General features: G+C 40.7%; 1 protein-coding gene across 2 annotated transcripts; it reads left to right on the forward strand.

Moving 5' to 3' along the window:
- Positions 1-1,735: 1,735 nt before the first annotated feature.
- dcn (decorin) lies at positions 1,736-17,878 on the forward strand. Of its 2 annotated transcripts, XM_028399300.1 has the most exons (8): positions 1,736-2,056; positions 9,354-9,569; positions 12,861-12,973; positions 13,777-13,990; positions 14,395-14,508; positions 14,811-14,904; positions 15,424-15,562; positions 16,456-16,656. In XM_028399300.1, the coding sequence occupies exons 2-8, from the start codon at positions 9,374-9,376 to the stop codon at positions 16,654-16,656; spliced, it is 1,071 nt and encodes a 356-aa protein (XP_028255101.1). In that variant the 5' UTR covers positions 1,736-2,056; positions 9,354-9,373. The 2 variants fall into 2 exon arrangements, with proteins under 2 accessions (XP_028255101.1, XP_028255102.1); XM_028399301.1 differs by lacking the exon at positions 1,736-2,056 and having other exon boundaries at positions 9,374-9,569; positions 16,456-17,878.
- The last annotated feature ends 1,084 nt before the right edge of the window (positions 17,879-18,962 follow it).

Raw genomic sequence — 18,962 nt, forward strand, 5'->3', positions numbered from 1 at the left:
CTCTGACCTCTTTCCATCCTTTGCTTGCCTCCTTCTTCCCTTTTTTCAGGACTCAATATAAACAAAAAAATTACAGCATGGGTCCCAGGTGACATAACGTGTTCTAGCATAAGCCTTATGTGTGGTCTGCCCTTTGCCTTCTGCAGGGACAAACAGTTAAGCTGGGAGAGGAGAAGCCAGACAGGATGGAACCTGCTCTTCTGCTATCTGATTTTTTTTTTAGTCTTGAAAAGAAAAAGGAGAAAGAGAGATTCACTGATGGAGATAGTCTTTTTGGCCTATATTTATATAGATAAAACTTGATCAACAGTAAATATGACTGTGCTGTAATATAATTAAAAAAAGGTGTAAATATATGCAGAAACAGACAGCAGCAGGATCCATATGAGAGAGAGAGGTGAGTATATTTGCTGACACAGCACAACAGCAAAAACTCAACTGTCAGATTAAGAGCAAATGTCATGTGTGCTTTTTCCCTTTAGACAGGTGACACCTACGGTCACAGTCATAAATGCTCCAAAACAGCCACCAGGAAATGAGCAGGGTTCTGGTGCACTCCATCAACACCACACCTGTGTAAAGCTCCCTGGAGTTCTCCTTGAAAACATGACCAACACTGTGTGAGTATGGCCCCAAACACAGTAACTAGCTGCAAACCCTAACCCCTTAAATGCCCTTAAATGCATCATCTTATCTCTGGAGTGCACCTTCAGTAGCTGACTATGTGGAAACTTTTGACATCAGCACAACTCAATTTATAAGAGTTGGGATTAGCCATATAAAGTCTTTATCCATGTCTCATCATTTCCATTCAGCATTACAATAGCTAGTTTTACGACTTGGGGTAAATCACGACGAGGAAGCAGATCAAGGCTGCACTGCTGGCCAACTGAACACATGGCTGGTGATGGAGACACTGCAGAAGCTAAACTTGATGTGACCTTCCTGCAACAGTATGTTATGATGATAAAATTCACTTGAGGTTAAAATACTATAGCTTGTGCAACTGCTTTGTCAGCTTTGAAGTAAATTTCCTTCTTACTATTGAAATTTGACTTATCTGGGGAAGTAGCCCAACATTTACTGGTTGAACTTCCACAAGATTTGGTATGGACCTTCATGCATGGTTCCCAGAGGATGGATCAATTTGAATCCGAACACCACTCATAGTGTAGTACTTCAACAATCTCATTGCAAAAATGTGTATTTTAACCACAGACTGTATAGAGTGACGTCACCCACAGGTTTCTAAAGAGCTGTGGGTTCTATGAACAACTCCACACCAACACAACAAATAGTGGGAGCATGGACATTGACACAGAAGTCCCCCTTTCACACAGAGATTTCTTTGCTGCTCTTTATTTGCTGAACTACAAATGAAGCCGGCGTGATGCCACCTCAGTGCAGAAGCAGGATTAATCAGTCTCATTAGACGAAAGTGTGTGTGTGTGTGTGTCTTTGTGTTTTTCCTGCGTAGAGAATGAATGAAAGAGTGTGAAAGAGGGAGAATGAGTACAGCGTTCTCTGCTGAGCTCCACACAGGACCTATCATTACCAGATGTCACATAAGGGTGGCTGCCAGGCGAATCACTGCTCATTGCCTCAAACTCTCTGCCTCCTTCCTTTCTCTCTTTGCTTAGTCTCATTCTCTCTCTCTCTCTCTCTCTCTCTCTCTCTCTCTCTCTCTCTGTTTTTTTTTTCTTCTTCCCTTCTCCGTTTCCAGCTGTTTTTGGAGCGCACAGCGAGAACGAGGGAAGTTCTCCACCAATTGTTTCGGTCCTGAGAGGAGCCTAGACTGGTGGACCCCTCCCTCCATCTGTCTCTCTCCCCTCTCTCTCCTATGATCCTCTCCCTCTCTCACCCTCTCTCTCTCTCCTCCCCTTGTGTTGTGACAGAGCACACCTGCTTGATCTTGGCTGCACGCGCTCCGAGTCCAATTACCCCACAGGCCCTTCTCAGCCACTTCACAGTCTCATCCCCCCACTCGGCTGGATTTTGGGAGTCACACTCATCTCATAGACTTCTACTCTCTTTGCCTCGCTTCTACTGAGAACAGGTAGGTCAATGCTTTGACTCTGGGGGAGCTGAAAAGTACCGATAGGTGATCCAGGGTTTTAGAGTAAGGCTGTGCTGTGGATTTATTGTGAAATAGATAAATAATGCATCTAGATTTGTGCATAATTTAAAGCTTTTTTACATCAACTGAAGCAAAGAAAGTGACATTATTTGCTGAAGATGTAGATTTTATTGTTGCTTTTTTATACATTACGTTGCTGCCACCTCATTATACAGCCATTGTGTGTATATGCCTGTGTGTGTATTCCAAATATGTTGCCAGGTCTTGTTCCCACAGAACTCTTGGCTTTGTGATGAGAGACCTTAATCATTCCCAGTCCAATCTGCATACAGTGAAAAGAGCAAGCAGCTAGGGAAGGGGGTGTGGTACTGCTGTTGATGCTGGTGCCTCATTCCACTGCCAGAAAAAAATGTATTCTTTCAACCCCAGTCTCTGAAGAAATAGTGCTGTGTTTTCTGCAGTTTTTGTTACAACTTGAAGTGTTAGGAAACTTTGTAAATGAGTGCAAGGAAAACTTTCTTTCTTTTCCCTAGCTGTGTAAAAGAATTGAAACAACATTGAGGATTTCTTTGTGTTGTTGCAGCCCATTACTGACTGTCAAGACTTTGATTGGAAAAAAAAGAAAAGAAAAAGTTGTCTCTGGACCTACTCACACTTTCCATTTCAGCAGTTCATTTGAGAGCAACAGTTTTAACCCCAATCTCTTATCTGTCTGCACAGTGGCCTCTGTTTCTTTTCAATTCCTACCTTCTTTGCTCCACCACCGTGGCATTTGCTGCTTGTGTTTTCACAGAAGCAGAACAGCACCCAAATTGCTAGGGGCAACTTAAAGTGAGAGGCTTTGAAAAGGAGATGAAGAAGAAGAAGAAAAAGGCTGTACCTGGCAACACACACAGTGCCATTAATCCCATAATGGTACAGCTTCCTCTATCAAAGAGAGGGCTGAAGACTTCCCGGCAAGCCACCACACAACTCTCAGCTAACTCATTACATCCTTTTTTGCCAGCAGGGGAAAGAAAAAAACCCTTAATAAGGCTCAGCTGCTCTGAATGGAGTGAAGCTCAACAAGGGAAAAACTGAGACAAACAAAAAATAGTATGAAAAATGCTACTTAGAATAGAATATAAGCTAAAAGAGGCATACACGCTGCACTAAAACTCGGACACTTGGAGCAATAAAAAAATGCTTCATACTTTTGAGTTGAGATGACCAGATGTTGAACATTTGGAGCAGAAGCGAGTGAACGGAAGGTTGGAGGAGACAAGGAAGGCCCAGATATGCACACAGGGGCTGTGTTTTTCCATCTGGACTTTAGCTCTCTAGGTCAAAAAGAACAATGGAATTAAATGGACATCAGCCATGAAGTATTTGCTCACTGGAATATACCAGAAAGTTCCACATACCAGTGTTTCAGGGCCAAAGTTTTAAAGGTCTGACAGAGAAAAAAATACCATAAGCTATGGAGAAGGAAGGAAGGAAGGAGGAGGATGGAAAGAGAAGAAAAGGAGTGAAGGTTAGGCAGTTTGTCGTCCACGTCTGTGCAGCACAGACTGTTGATAATGGGGCTGAGGTTGATGGCAGGCAGACAGATCTTCTCATGGAACAGCTGAAATGTGGTTTAACCACCGCGCTGGTTTTCTCATAGTATGACACCAAACAGCAGGCATTTTTTTTTACAAAAAAAAAAAGATCTTTCAGTAACTGTTGATTGTAGTGGTCAATGGGAGACTATTGGGCATTCTCAGAGCCAGAAAACAACCCTGGCCTCCCTCATATTACAACAGCTCTTTGGCTCTGAAATTGTTTGTTGGCTGAGGGTTTGCATATTTTTCAGATACACATGTTCTTACTCACAAAATCCTTCAATATATATTAGAGATGAGTCCACTGATTCCTGAGAGAAATGAAACACGAAAGTCACTTTTTAGCATTGTCATCAATCACGCTGATGTGTCTGTGCATATGTGTGTTTGAAACCACGTGGGAGGGGAGCTCACATGCATTTGCTGATGGGTTAAAAAGGGCCACACGTGTTTTAAATGTCCTGTGACCTTGTAAATACCTACCAGTGATTCATTGCCGACAGAAGCTCTGTAGAGGCAGATGCAGGCCTGTGGAGAGTTGGAGGAGGAGGAGTTCGTGTCTGCTTCGTATTGTTTTAGGTTCGATTTTCACACAAAACACTAGTGCTCGGCGCGATCAATTCTTTCACGCTGCAGTAGTTTGGTTGATATGGTAATCTTTCTGCTCATTGATTTTCAAAGCCTGAACGTTTTCAATGAAAGGCAGCAACAAAAGAGGAGAAAGTGACAAATGCAAAAAAAGGGAAAATTACTTTACTCCTTCATGCAAGCTCTGCTTCCTGTCTGGGAATCATTAGTAATGCTCGGGCAGACTTCGGGGGGGAAAGGGAGGGGAGGGAAGAGAGAGATGAGACAAAAGAGGAAGACAGGAGAATTGACAAGGATGCCGCCGCTGCCGCCACAGGAAATGTCAACCTCCGCCCGCTTCTTTTTTCCTCCTAGTCAGATGTGGAAAGATGAATCGCAGGTTTCATAGAGAAAAGAAGATTGTTAGTGTAGCACACGCTTTTCTGGGATATGGCAGATTGTAAATCTTTTGAAAATACAGACTAAAGGTATTAATGACTTTTGTCATTTTGCCTTAACTTGAGTTTAAAACGGATTATTTGAAAGCTGCACAGTGAAGCTCCTCATCAATGTGTTGATTTGCTTGTCCATTTGTGTCACGGTATGCATTTGGTTAATGCTCTCTTAAAAGTGAGACTCTTTGGTTCTTTGTCCATTAATAGTAAAGTGATTGTCCACCAGTTTTTCCAGATTAGTGTCAGTCTACTTCTCGTGAATAAAGCCTGTCCCATTTTTCTCTTGTAAGCTCGCATACAACATGATACTGGACTAATTAGCTCATTAAGTAGCAAGCAACTTAACTACAACTGCTTTTTAAATTTCACAGTAGATAACAGACTTAGCTCGCTAGGTAGCAGCATGTGTTAAATAAATAAAACTGCTTTTAAGTTTTTAGATTGAATAATACAGACTTTAAAAAGCTGCTCCTACACAGACTAATCTGTGCTCAGCTAGCAATTCAGTTAAGTATAACTTCCTAGGTAGAAGTTTGACCAACAAATATTTGACTAAGCTACAACTAATTTTGAATTTCATCACAGACTTCTAATACATGTTACACTGTTAAGTGTAATAAGTTGACATGACTTTAAAAAAGTTTGGAAACCGATTTCTAAGTAAAGTATGTCATTAATTTTAAGTCAGTAAAGCTGAAAAAGCTGCATTTAGACTAATCATGCCATGACAGTAAACCTCAGTATAGTTAAGTAAAAATAATTAGTTTGGTGTTCTATAAAATATGAGTTCAGATTACATTAACTGCACTGTAAAATGTAATAGGCTGACACTACATGCCTGAATGGAGGGACCATGAGTGAAGGTGGTTGAGAGAGTAAAGATATGTCTACAGAAAAAAAAATGACAAATTATTTACCTTAATTAATACTGTCTTGAACATAACACTACACAGATGAATTACTTTATGACCACACATTTACAGTGTCACTAAACATGCTTAAAGTGTCTTTATGAAATTTACCAACACCTGTGTGTTGGTACTTCACCAAACTGGAAGCATAAGATGCAAGACTGCAACAGTTAGAGGTCCACTTCAGTCTGCATAGCCACATAGGTGGGGAGAGAGCCTTAGCTCAACCACCCAGGCCTTCACCCACCTTACCTACCTTACTATTAGCAAATACACTATAAACAGCCCTCCTCACTGATGGTGCAAATCATGACATGTGTCTTGTGGATCGGTCTTCATCACTCACAGTTTTTCAGTTAAGGTTACTCAAGACTGATGAGTTTAATACTTTCTACATTAGAACATTTTATTAACTAAATGTAACTTAGTAGAGTCTACAAAGTAAACACATATGAGTTAAGAGCACTTGATATTTTTAAGTAATGTTACAATTACATTTTACAGTGTATCATGCTAACAGGACAGTCAGGACTAGCAACTCAGCTAAGGCAGCTGTCTATAGCATTGTCAAGTGAACTACAATGAAGAATGAAAAACGCAGACTTGCACTCGCACAAAATGAAGTAAGGCCACAAACATCTATGTGAAACTGCTACCTCAGCAGTGCAGCAACTTGAAGCAAACTGCACAAAAAGTCAGATATCATGTTCCTGCAAGCTGCAGGGCACAAAATCAGAGCCATCACAGATTTCCAACTAAGTGTGATCTCCACAGGAGTCCCGTGTTGAAGTGAACATGATGAGATTTTTATGTCATAACAGATGGCTGTATCTTCTTTGACGGGATTAGAAACGCTGATACTGTTGATCGGTGCAGAGTTTGCAAGGTCAAGTCATGTTCCAGCATGCTGTTTTTGACAGGCCTGCAGGCTGAGCGCACACACATGAGCTTTGCATGTTCAGTAGATTCAGTGGTGGGACAACCAGGCTTGCAGACACATCTGAGCAGACTGGAAATGAAAGAAGCCACGCCTGAGGCATGGCAGGTTGAATCGAGTCCGCAGCTGGGAAAAGCCTTGAGTTTTCACTTTTTATTCCACCCCAATTCTTTTGATATAAAGCCACAGATTTCCACAGTAATACTACTTAAAGTTTATTCAGCAGCTCCGGCCACAGATTCTTAGTTATGGTCCCAAATGATGATCTCCCGCAAATCTCTATCTGTTTTTCCTGGTTTTGTTTCAAATGGGTTTTATTTCCATCATCAACAACTCCTGAGCCTGATTAGGACTCAGAAAGGAGCAGTAAGTCTTGTCTTTGTAGTAAAGCTGCAGCCATTACACACTCACAGGGATTACTTTAGGATTGCTCTTTTCTTCTTCTTCTTCTTCTTGTCTGTCTGCCTTCCATTAAAACATGCCAAAATGTTTATGGACAAAAGCTGACAGACTGATGGAGGGGCCGTCCGAAATGATGCACCAGTGAACATGTTCATGTATATCTGTTTATGTGTCCATGGCCCCAAGGTCAAAGCCAGGAGATAAGGTTCAGTAATCGGCTGTGAAACCTCTGTTGTTTTGTGTGATTGCTGTGACTTTTAAACAGACACAGAGATGTTCCAGATGCTCACAAAAGCTTTGTGAAAAGTCAGCACTACTACTCTAATCGCTAACCCTAACCAATCGGGATAAAACAACCCATCTACAACAGATCCCTAAATCCAAATTGCTGCTGCCAAGTCTGCAGACAAGGTTTTTGTTGGAGTGAGCTTTCAGCATTGCTTAGATATAGGAGGCGAACACAGCCAAGATTAGTCAGCCTGTCTAAAACTGGAACAACATGTCCTCTGGATCTGCTGTGTATTCAGTCCCTTTGTTTCAACACCTCCCAGTACATTATACACTAAATGTTTCCACAGAAAACTGCATCGAGACCTGTGAAATCAGCCTACTTTACACGTTTCATTGCAGCAGAATAAAAAGAACCATTAAGAGGCAGAGACAAACCAGGGCACCTCTGAATGGAAGTGATTTCAGGCTTGGTCATACTGTATGTGAGCACTGTAACCACTGGACTGAAGCTGTACAGTGTGTCACGGCGGTGGCTGTTTTGTGGACAAAGACTGTAATTACTGTCCGTGTTGAGAGTCACTTTGAGACCCGTGACCTGACGTAACCCCCAAGCTGGGTTTACACTACGTCAGCACATCTCTTTGTCTCGGTCTCATAGACCTTTTTCTCACTAGTACACATGGGCACCTAACCAGCCAGGACTCACTTTCAGCCATGTCCAACTGACTGCTTCTGGTTTCATCATCCTAGGCATGATGTTCGGTTCAAGGTCCGCTGCAGTCCAGCTGCTCCCGAATCATTTGTTAGCAGCTGCGGTTCAAATCCGCCCTTCAATTATTGTGGCACCGTGAGGGAAAAAGCAACTTTTTGGCTTTACGCATGACAGGCAGACTGCTGGGTCCTTTGGACTGTGTGTGTGTGTGCAACAGTGTAAAAGGTCAGGAGGTTTGAGTTTTAAGTAAGATTCTCCATGTACAATAGATTCTGCTTTATATTTTTTTAAAAACGCAATTACTGAGAGTCATTATGTTTAAATAGAAAAAAATGTAGAGTGGTGGCACTTCTAATGATGCATCCCCCTATGAAAAGCTAATGCAGATGTTAGCTTTCAATTATTAATATATAATGACATCATATTTAACTATATTAGGAGCTTGAAATGCTACATCTGCACATGAATACAATTACTTCCTACATTTTAAATGGATTTGTTCCCATTGTTTTATGTCATTTGTGCAGTATATAGGTGCAGAAAGCCAGCAGACTGCTCCTTAGATAAAGCTTCTTAGATACATATTCTAGGCCTCTGACATCAGTAGCTTAAAAATATTTGGTAGGTTGCAAAATATATATTTAAGTTGGTTGGTGAAAACTGAGATGTAGCCGCAGCAAATGTATGCACAAACACCTGCAGTTCCTTAATCAGCCACTCGAGGGTGAGTCAATCCAAGATGTTACTGCAAAACTGATTTTAACTCAATTTCTCAAGTGAGCTATTGATCCAGAAAGTTCCAGTATTGTGCACATTTTCCAGCAACAATATAATTTTTTGTGGCCTCAGCATAGAGGGTAGTTCAACTGATTGCATTAAATATATATATAAACATAGAGGTAAGGTTGAAAAAATGCTGCTAAAGCTAAACTTCGAAAATCGCTCAGATGATTAAGCAGTGCATAAATAAAATAAAATAACAAAAATGTACACTTTGAATGGTTAAAAAATAGATGTGAAACGTTTTGTTTTCTGTCACTTCAGCAGGTATCAGTAGGTCCATACAACTGACCTGATAATTTAACTGTAACAACACAGATCCAGGTTAAATACATCTTAAAGTTTAAATAGGTATTTCATAGCCAAAAGTACTTTCAGACCTACATACTACTGCTCTGTAGGAGTATTCTGTCTTTGTTTTCTCTCGTGTTTCATGTTAAACTTTTAACTTGTCCCTTCTGGCAAAGTAATATAGAGTAATTGTGTCTTTGTACTCCACCCCTCCTCTCCCACCTTTAACCTCCTGCCTAAGACAGACAGGTTAAATAGCTCATTTGACCAAGATGCTCCTCACCTCTGCCCTCTGCCCCTTTGGACTGTCTCATTTTGTGCCTGCCTCCTTCTCTCTGAGTTTTTTCACAACAGCTCTGAAAAATCAAAGTGTATTTACCCAAATCCTTTGATCTGTCTCCTCCTAGGCTCCCTGCTAGCAGCAACCATGAGGTCAGCCTGTCTCTCTCTGCTCCTGATCACCGCTTGCTGGGCTCTGCCCTTCCGCCAATCCGGCTTCCTAGACTTCATGATGGAGGATGAGGCGGGATCAGGCCTGCCTGATGAGCCCGTATTGCCCGTTGGACCCAAGTGCCCGTTCAGATGCCAGTGCCACCTGCGTGTGGTCCAGTGCTCCGACCTTGGTAAGACCAGATTTCATGCTTCTTCCAGGGCTGCTACAGCATGCATCTATCAACAGACAGGTTACACAAGCTTAAAATTACAACCCATTAATAAATTAATAACCAAAACCTATAAAAAGATACCTTGCCTTGCCAAAATTAGAGGATCGTAAAGTGTAGAAAACATCTAGGATTTAATTCCAAAAACTGAATCTTTGAGATTGAACCTGAAATATAAAAGTTGTCCACATCCATTTTCTGAATCTTGTCCTCCATTTGGAGTGCTGGTCTGGATTCCAGATGACTGAGCTCACTCTGATGGATCAGATGCCAAGGTCAGACGGGTGGCTACAGTATTACTGTACTTTTACTGCTTCAAGAGACTTAACTGGATTTTTAGGAGACAAAGAAGTCACCAACTTTGTCTCCCTCCACCTAAACCCACAGGGTCATTCTAAGGGTGTATTATTGCCATAATGCGAAGTCCTCCTGAGAACATGACACCACTGCTGATAGGTTAAATGTTCACAGATGCTGTGTGTCTCAATCCACTTCCTGGAACAAATGAACTATTATCAGGGCATATTGTTTTGTTAAACAGCAGAGCAGAGTGAAGATTAAAGGTTAGTTTGGATTTATTTCACCCAAAAAGTGCAGAGATCACTTCAGTTACTTAGTCAGCTTTTTGTCTTGGCACAGTCATAACAATTTACTCAATTGTCATGTTTATTGTTTGGAGCTTATCAGCTATGTTTGCATTGCATATACAACTGTTTGAGTCATCCCACAAACACTGTCACAGAAACGTCCCCTGACTATTACATAAAAGTGCTTTGCTATGCAGTTGAATGCTTTTTGGCAGCGCTTTTATTTTGAAAGGGAGAGGCGCAAACTTCAAAGAGACAAGGAGAAACACTATTGAGATGTGAAGATATTGCAGAAATAACCAAACAAGGATAGTTCGAGATTTAAAACAACAGTCTCGGAGAGTCTTTAGTGTATGCAGAGCAGACAGACAGGCGGCTGAGCAGGTGACTCAAACAGTTGGATAAAGTGATGCTGGGTAAAAGCCCCATTCCATTACATCACCGCTCCAGTCGAGTTTTGTAACTTGCAGACCCCAAAAGCTGCAGCTCCATGCCTGGATTCTCCACTCCTGCACCAGTTCCCCCATCTGCCTCCCAGACCTGCTGCTGGCATGCACACAAACAAACGATCAGACATACTCAGGAACAAACGTGGGTGTTTGGATCTAAGCCTCTGCTCACCATTCAAAGGCACCCAAGATGTACATTTACAGCGAAAACTTTACAGCCTTTTCTTCTCTGATCGTACAAAGTGTGTAGCCTCACTCATCACATCATCACAGACTTCTGACTGACCTCTCAGACTCGCCTGTGCCAGACAATTACATAAAAGCTGCCATTAATACTTGGAAACAAGTGCATTCCAGTCCAAAGCAATCACACGCTTCATGTCCCAATCACTGCGATTTAAAACAGAGTGATTAATGGCGACTCAAATTGCTGAGGACAAAGTCTAATTTCTGTTGTTCATGATCTGCCAAGTGGCCACCAGCTGGAATGTGAGAAACTGTTATGTTATGTTATGTTATGTTATGTTATGTTATGTTATGTTATGTTATGTTATGTTATGTTATGTTACGTTATGTTATTGGTACTTCCTGCTTTCTCTTTGTCTTGATTGTTCTTGGTTGCACATTTTCACACTTGTCAATACTTAGCCCATTGGGATTAAAATGGGATTTTTTTCAAGAGAGGTCTAAGGTAGAATGTAGGTTGAGGTGGATCTAATGAAATTATGTCATCTGTAAAAAATTTCATTGGAAGCAGTTGTATTATGTATAATGTAAACAGAAATGGACTAAGTATAGATCCCTGCAGTACCCCATTTTTGATTGTCAGGTGACTTCATTGAACGGCATCAATAACAATGAAACCTGACTCTGAGTCCTGTTTGCCATACGTCCACATCATCTGGGATGGTAATTATCATAAACAATGGCTGGATTCCGTTAAAGGGGTATTCTGGATATTTTTCATTTCTCCGTAAAAACACAGGATTCAGCAACAAAGGCTGACAGGGTCTGATTTTGGAGAAGAACAATGAAAAACAAAGTGTGTGCGCAAGAATAGAGGTATGAAGAGTGGTGCTGTAATGATGGAGGTGACCACAAACAGCTGTGATGGTTTGTGGGTCATTTACTGCCAAGCTGGGAAAGCTGAGAGAAAAACAAACCTAGCTGGAATCAATGTTTGGGTGAAGTCGTCTCAACTTTTTGGGATACAACCTGTCCAGACAGACTGACTGGAAGACACCAAGTTTAAGCGTCTTTGTTAAACAGTTTACACCATGCCTCTTCCTCTCAGATGTAAACTACCTATTATGAATCTCAGCATATTTTTTGTGTCACCACAGATGCATAAAATGTATCTCCTTGGTGCCTTTGCTCAATTAGTTTAAAAAAAAAACAGTCCATTCTAACCAAACAGTCCTTCACCACAAAGGCCATTCTCTGTGTCACAATGTCCAAGTAAAAAAATTCAGCGTGACCTCAGTGTCCAGGTATGCAGTCGCTTACTTCCTTTCAAAGGAAATTTGTTTTAAGGTCCATTTCCACCATGTGTGCCTTGGAGCAGCAAAGTTATTTGGTCTCCGTGGAATGTCCCCAGTTCTAAAGAGCTCAAAGGTTCTCTGCGACATTAAATATTCATGAAAAAATGTAATCAGGACTGCGTGTATGTGGTTTTATCAGGAAAACAAAAGGATTCATATTGTGCTGAAGTCTGGTTTGTGCAGAAAAATATGTGAAGTCACTTTTTCCAGAAAAGTCCCGACCTTCACTTCAAGTAGTAAGAAACATTAATGGCTCCACAATGTCTTTGCCTTTTCTTTTTTATTATGATTGACAAACATCTACATTTGGATGACTGGAGAGACTTGAGTTCAGGTTTTTTTTGTTAAAGATACTTTGTTATTTTAAGACAACAAAAGTACTTGGTAAGGTTTAGAAAAAAAAGCGTTTTAGGTTAAAATACTAATGAGTCCCACAGTCCTATCCTGGAAACAAAATGCTCTGTCCTTTATGTAAAACAAGTCTAAATTTACAAGACTATAGGTTGTAAATGTGCACATGGAGAAAACTAGGTCACCATTTTGTATCCATTTCCTGTTGCAGTCAGGCTGTGGTTAACCTCTCAGCACCTGACTTTCATCACCTGGATTTTCCAGCACTGCTAACCTTCATACATCACTAATTATAATCAGTTTCTCAATGACATTCCCCTTCAGGTCTGAAGTCAGTCCCTGAGGACATTCCTGATGACACTACACTGCTGGATCTGCAGAACAATAAGATCAGTGAGATCAAGGAGAATGACTTCAAGAACCTCAAAGGACTTCATGTAAGAGACGTTTCACTGCCAAACACAGAGCTGCATGTTATTCCCACACCTATGTAACGTGCAGTCTTATGTAAGCACATTTTGTGGATTTAATAGTCAGTGTAGATGATGTACCAACACAAAGGGTTCCAGAAGGCTGGCTGTAAAGAAGTAAATCACATTCTAATATGTCAAAATATCCACCTGTAACACTCCTCTCTCTCCATTGTTGTCACTGTGAAACCATGCATATTAGCACCATCTCTTCCTCAGACTCCAGGTGCATGGAAACTATTCACCCATAGGCCTCACAGCCTGACACCATCACACTTCGGAACTCCTTTAGTTTCTTGTTTGCAATAAATACCTCAGTCTGATGGCCAGAGCTGTTTCCACTGTAATGTAATGTTATAACTGGCCTCTGAAGGGGAATGGTCCACATACCTTGCATCGCTTCATGTCTGCTTCCAAGAGAGGGGAACAGCAGGAGGGAGATTTTCTCTGAAATGCATCAGAGATAGTGCATAGTAGCCTTGAACTTGGCCCTCCATTTTGATGGCATAAGCAGGAGTGTCTAACAACTGGTAAAATCCTGTGTGGAAACTAAAGCTCTAAATGTTTCTAAAGTCAAAGCCACTAAGGTGCAAAGTTTCAAATAAATTTCCAATTGCATCATAAAAGAATGTGACGTGAATTTAAACAGGAACACGCGTTGAAAACCAAACTCCACAGCACAGCTGTGTTAAGTATTTTGGACTTAAAAGCACCTGTAGCACAAATACAAATAAGTACACTCCACATTCCACTGTTATTCCTCCTTTTAGGCTCTGATCCTTGTGAACAACAAGATCACTGTCATTCACGCCAAGGCCTTCAGCCCTCTGACCAAGCTGCAGCGCCTGTACCTGTCAAAGAACTTGCTAAAGGACATGCCCGCCAACATGCCCAAGAGCCTGCAGGAGCTTCGCATCCACGAGAACGAGATCACCAAGATCAAAAAGGCCTCCTTCCAGGGCATGTCCCAAATCATCGTCATGGGTAAGGCTGTATTATCTCATAATTTTTGCAGTATCTCAGGTAAACTCATGAATCTGGACAGGCATCGTTGACATTGTTTTCTCTTTCACTTAGATAGCCCATTTCCAGCTTGTCCCTGTCCTTCATTGATTAAGTAAAGCACAAAATATGGATCCAATCACCTAAAATGCAATGATACAAAAGTTATGATCCCTCTGTGACAATTTGGGAAATCATGCCATGGAGAAAGACCACTTTGCAAACACAAGCTATTTTCTTGCCCAACATTTTAGTCATAAGTCAGCTCTTTGTTCCAGTAACACACCAGGAAAGGAATTAGCTCCATAGATGTGATCCATTATTGCTGTTCCCCTTCTTTCTCTTTTTGTGGCCCCAGTTGTTTCTAAATTCTTTCTCCTTTTCAGAGCTTGGTTCCAACCCTCTGAAGAGTGCAGGAGTTGAGGCCTCTGCTTTTGCTGACCTGAAAAAGGCCTCTTATATTCGCATTGCAGACACTAACATCACAGAAATCCCCAAAGGTACAACCACCCCCCCCCCACACACACACACACACACACACACAAATAATGAGGAACCTGGGTCATGTACAGTCAGGCTCTGCCTAAAACAACTATCTTTTGTCAAAAGAATGTTGGATTTATGTCTACAGTGAAACAATGCACTCAGCATGAGAAATAGAAAACAAAACTACCCGAAACTTCCCACAGTGGGAGTGTTTCACATGTATTGGCATCTTTGATAAAGCTCAAAGTGGTTCCATAATTTTATAGAAGGTAGTCATCACTTAGGTTTTGATGACAATCCTCTTGTTGGTTGGCAGGTCTGCCCAGCTCTCTCTCTGAGCTTCACCTGGATGGAAACAAGATCACCAAGTTGACATCTGAGAGCCTCAAAGGCCTGAAGAACCTCGCTAAGTAATTCAATTACATCTGTGATTTCTTTTTCATTTCACATCTCAAAGCGACAACATAGTGACTTCCAATGCAGATGGTTTAAACTACATGCAGTCGTTGAGAAGCACAAAAAGTTGTATCAGTCTTTAAAACATTATGTAAATATAACAGATTGCTGTTCGTCTTATAATAATATTGTTACTATTTGTATGCCATCTCAAGTTTGAATTCTTTGGCATATGTTAGCTTGGAATGCCAGCTCTATGTTTGAATAAAAGTCATTTTCCATCTAGCAAAGCAGTAGGATCCAGATAATAAAAATAGCTGGTTTTCTCATAAAAACTTGAGCACAGAGTGTTTATAAGATCACTGCTCGGTGGGAAAGTGACTTTATTTAACTTTTTTTTATTTGCTAATGATTATTTTGGCAGCAGGAGACCTATGTTGAGGTCACTAGCTTAATTTTTCTTCAGTTTGTGTTTACATTTCTCGTTCCCCCCGCACATTTCATTGACTGTGTTTTTTCTTTTTTTCTTGCAGGCTGGGTCTGAGTTACAATGAGATCAGCTCTGTGGAAAATGGCACACTAGGTAATGTCCCCCACCTGCGAGAGCTGCACCTCGACAACAATGCTCTGACCAGTGTTCCTCCCGGCCTACCTGACCACAAGTACATCCAGGTACTGTACACACTGGTTTGATTAGCAATGTAACTATTGCGCTGTTTGTGTATCACAGTGTTGTTAATCTGGGTTTTGCATACACAACAAGATCACAGGGAATGTTACCATTCAGTTCCAGCAAATTACTTCTGCTTGAGCATGATGGTTATATAACTCATTTTCCTATGGTGTGATCACACTTAGCTCATTTTGTTCTGATCTAAACCAGACTGAAAACAGTTTCTTTGATGGATTTTTTTGCATTTGGATTGTTTAGGTTTATGCTGTCGGATTACAAGTCAACCGAGGCTTCCATAACAAAAGTCACATGGATTCACTATGTTTGTTTATTGGGTATACTGGGAGTGTGTCATGATGTTGTTACATATATTGGCAAAAGGGAGCGTGCAGACAGATATAATTTCAAGATGCACATTAATTTCACTATAGAGCTACATCAGTCTTATCTCAAGAAACATGAAACAAATGTTCTGTTTTCCTTATAAACTGCAACATGATATAATTAATATATTTTTATAATTCTGTCTACCTGGTCTCTTTTGCATATTCCATTGTCCATATTCCATTATGACCTGTTTCTGCAAACAGTATAGTGTGGTGGTTGGGGATCTTGAGGCTTGACAGTTTGTAATTAGCATTATATTGTCTGTCCAAATGAGCTCAGTTCCCTCTGGCTCCAAACGCAGGGTTTTGAAGGAACATGATCACGTATCCACTGTTTTTAGCTAAACATCCTGAACAGAAATCTGCTTGACTTACTTGAGCTGTTATTATTCATGTTGAAACATATTATTATCATCTTTATCCGCTTTATTTTGTTGAGCTAAATTGTTGCCATGCACGTCCAATCCAGTGACCAAATATTGTTATTATTTAAATCCTTCCTCTAGGTGGTCTACCTCCATTCCAATAAGATTGCTGCTGTGGGAACAGAGGACTTCTGTCCTCCTGGCTTCAACACCAAGAAGGCCATGTACTCTGGCATCAGCCTGTTCAGCAACCCCGTGGCTTACTGGGAAGTTCAACCAGTCACCTTCCGCTGCGTCTTCGACCGCTCCGCCATCCAGCTCGGTAACTACAGGAAGAAGTAGAACATCTCTACCCTCGCCAACTCCCTCCTCCCCTTCTCTGCAAGGAAGTGCGTGTTTGTAAATGAGCGCATGGAAGTTTTGTACGTGTGTGTGTTTGACCACAAGCCCCACAACCACACCCCAACCAACCCCCCCCAAAAAAAGTTCCACTCCGTCACCAACACTGCCTCCTCCTCCTCGCCCTACTCGCAAATGATGTCATTAACCTGCACCATGGACATGGACCTCAAACGCAACATATCGCTTTGAATATTTAGCTTCAAGGTTGGTGCAACACAGCTTACAGCAAACACTATAGTGATTCTCACACATCGTATATCACTCATGGGACCAGTTCAATTCTCACACACATGCTGTAACACATTAACATGCATCATATGAAAGTTGAAATCCCAAAACCAAAAACATTACAAAATCTCACTTGGTGGAGAAATAATCCTAAAAAATCCTACTTTCCTGACCACTTTCTATGAGAGCTGGCCTGTAGAGCAGGCAGCAATGGGTTAACTTGTGTTTTCCTTAGCTTTAACAACTGGTATCCTAGAATGTACTAGATATTGCCTGTGTACTAGGAATAGCATTCAGACTATAAGATTACCAAGCACTACACTCCTTTTGAAGAGAACTCAGAGTTTCTATTTGCATTGTACTCAATTCAAGAGATGGATAGAGATAAAAAGCAACCGTGACTTCTATCAGTTTGTGATTTCTTGTGCTTACTTGTGTTGTTTTTACAATTTTCTTCATCACATTCCATCATCCTCCTCTCTTAGTGTGTTTTCCATTTAAAAAAAACAGTGAAAATAGCCTCTAAAAATGTAGAATAAACCATATAAGTTTTAAACACATGACATTCCCAAAGATTTATATGCATGCTCTTTTTTCCTTTCCACTTGAACCTGCTGCTTTCTGGATCCTCTTGTATGTATTTTTCTCTGCCCTTTATTTCTTTTTTTTCTTTTTTAAACAGTCAAGAAAAATTGGAGGGTGTTTGTAGACTGGCATGCCTACAACACCAATGTCGGTGTGAATGTTGTATGTATAGACGCTGTATATAAATGCTGTATAAAAACCTTTCATTGCTTTAAAGGCACAAGCACTTAGCTCAGACTTAATATATCAGCAACAAAAGGTGTTCCTCTTTTTTTTCCCTCCCCTTTTCGGAGCAAGGGGCTCCAGCTATGGTGTCCTGAACAAAATAAAAATACTAATGGAAAAAGTAGCAGTTTTTGATGGTTGTAATGGCCAAAACTTGCATTATTACAAAAGGGGTGTGAGCAGAGTGGAAAAATGGACAGAGCGTGGCAGGTTTCCTGGTGAACAGGGTCAAGAGGAGGGACAGGTACAGGTGAGGTGGACAAAATGTCAGCCTACAGTAGACATTTTAATGAACTAGAAATGTGCAATGAAACTTCCTTGATTGGCTCAGTCAAAATGTACTGCCTGGTTTATAAGAGATAGTCACACATATTTGGAAAAACTGCATCTAGATGGGACCAACTGATGTCCACCTTTCAAAATAAAAGTCACATGGCTTGACTTTAACCTTAAGAACTCTAAGATATATTAGGGTGTTTTCACTCGTGTCACATATTTAGTTGCTGTGCAATATATGGAAACATATAAGCAACAGCACAATCATGTCTATCTGTATGTAAAACATGTTGCATTTGCACACAGCTGTCTGAAAATCACTGTAGAAAGCTTTGCTGAATTTTTGGCAAGCCAATCATGGCTTCCTTAACACATTGAATAGTGCAAGAAGTTTGTGTTTTTTAGTGCACAATGTTTATCTGAGTATTTAAAATATTGTGGCTGTGATTAAATATGAGGGCTTTTAAATCATACTGTATTTCAATCCCATCAGCAGGTTTTGGGATTTAAAAAGGTTAAACATAACACAACCTCACTCAATCATTTTATCCAACACGAAGGTAGGAGTTGTGCCATGTGGTAACAATAAGTCACATTACAGATGTTACTTCGAAACCACTGAAACTGTACTCCTGTCAAAAGAATAAATATGGATGTGTCTTCTTCTTCTTCTGCATACACAAAAAATATAGCATAGGGACCATTCATCAACAACAATAACGCTCTGCATATAAATGGTTGTGCAATACTGAGTCCTAGAACCCAGATGTGATCATAAAAGAAGTGTCCATAAAAGTGATACAAGTATGAAGATGATGTCAGTTATGATATAAAAGGTTATTTTCTGCAATAATACTCAACCTCAAAACTCATAGAGGCATAGAACTCATGGGCGGGCAGTGTGATGCCAAGTTCTGGGTTGATCTATAAAT

Source organism: Parambassis ranga, chromosome 2 (genome assembly GCF_900634625.1).
Source record: "Parambassis ranga chromosome 2, fParRan2.1, whole genome shotgun sequence".
Classification (NCBI taxonomy): domain Eukaryota; kingdom Metazoa; phylum Chordata; class Actinopteri; family Ambassidae; genus Parambassis; species Parambassis ranga.

Coding starts and splice junctions, on each gene's coding strand:
- dcn (XM_028399300.1), top strand. CDS start 9,374: ATGAGGTCAGCCTGTCTCTCTCTGCTCCTGATCACCGCTTGCTGGGCT. Junction 13,991..14,394: donor GTCCCAAATCATCGTCATGG/GTAAGGCTGTAT, acceptor TCTCCTTTTCAG/AGCTTGGTTCCAACCCTCTG. Junction 15,563..16,455: donor CTGACCACAAGTACATCCAG/GTACTGTACACA, acceptor TCCTTCCTCTAG/GTGGTCTACCTCCATTCCAA.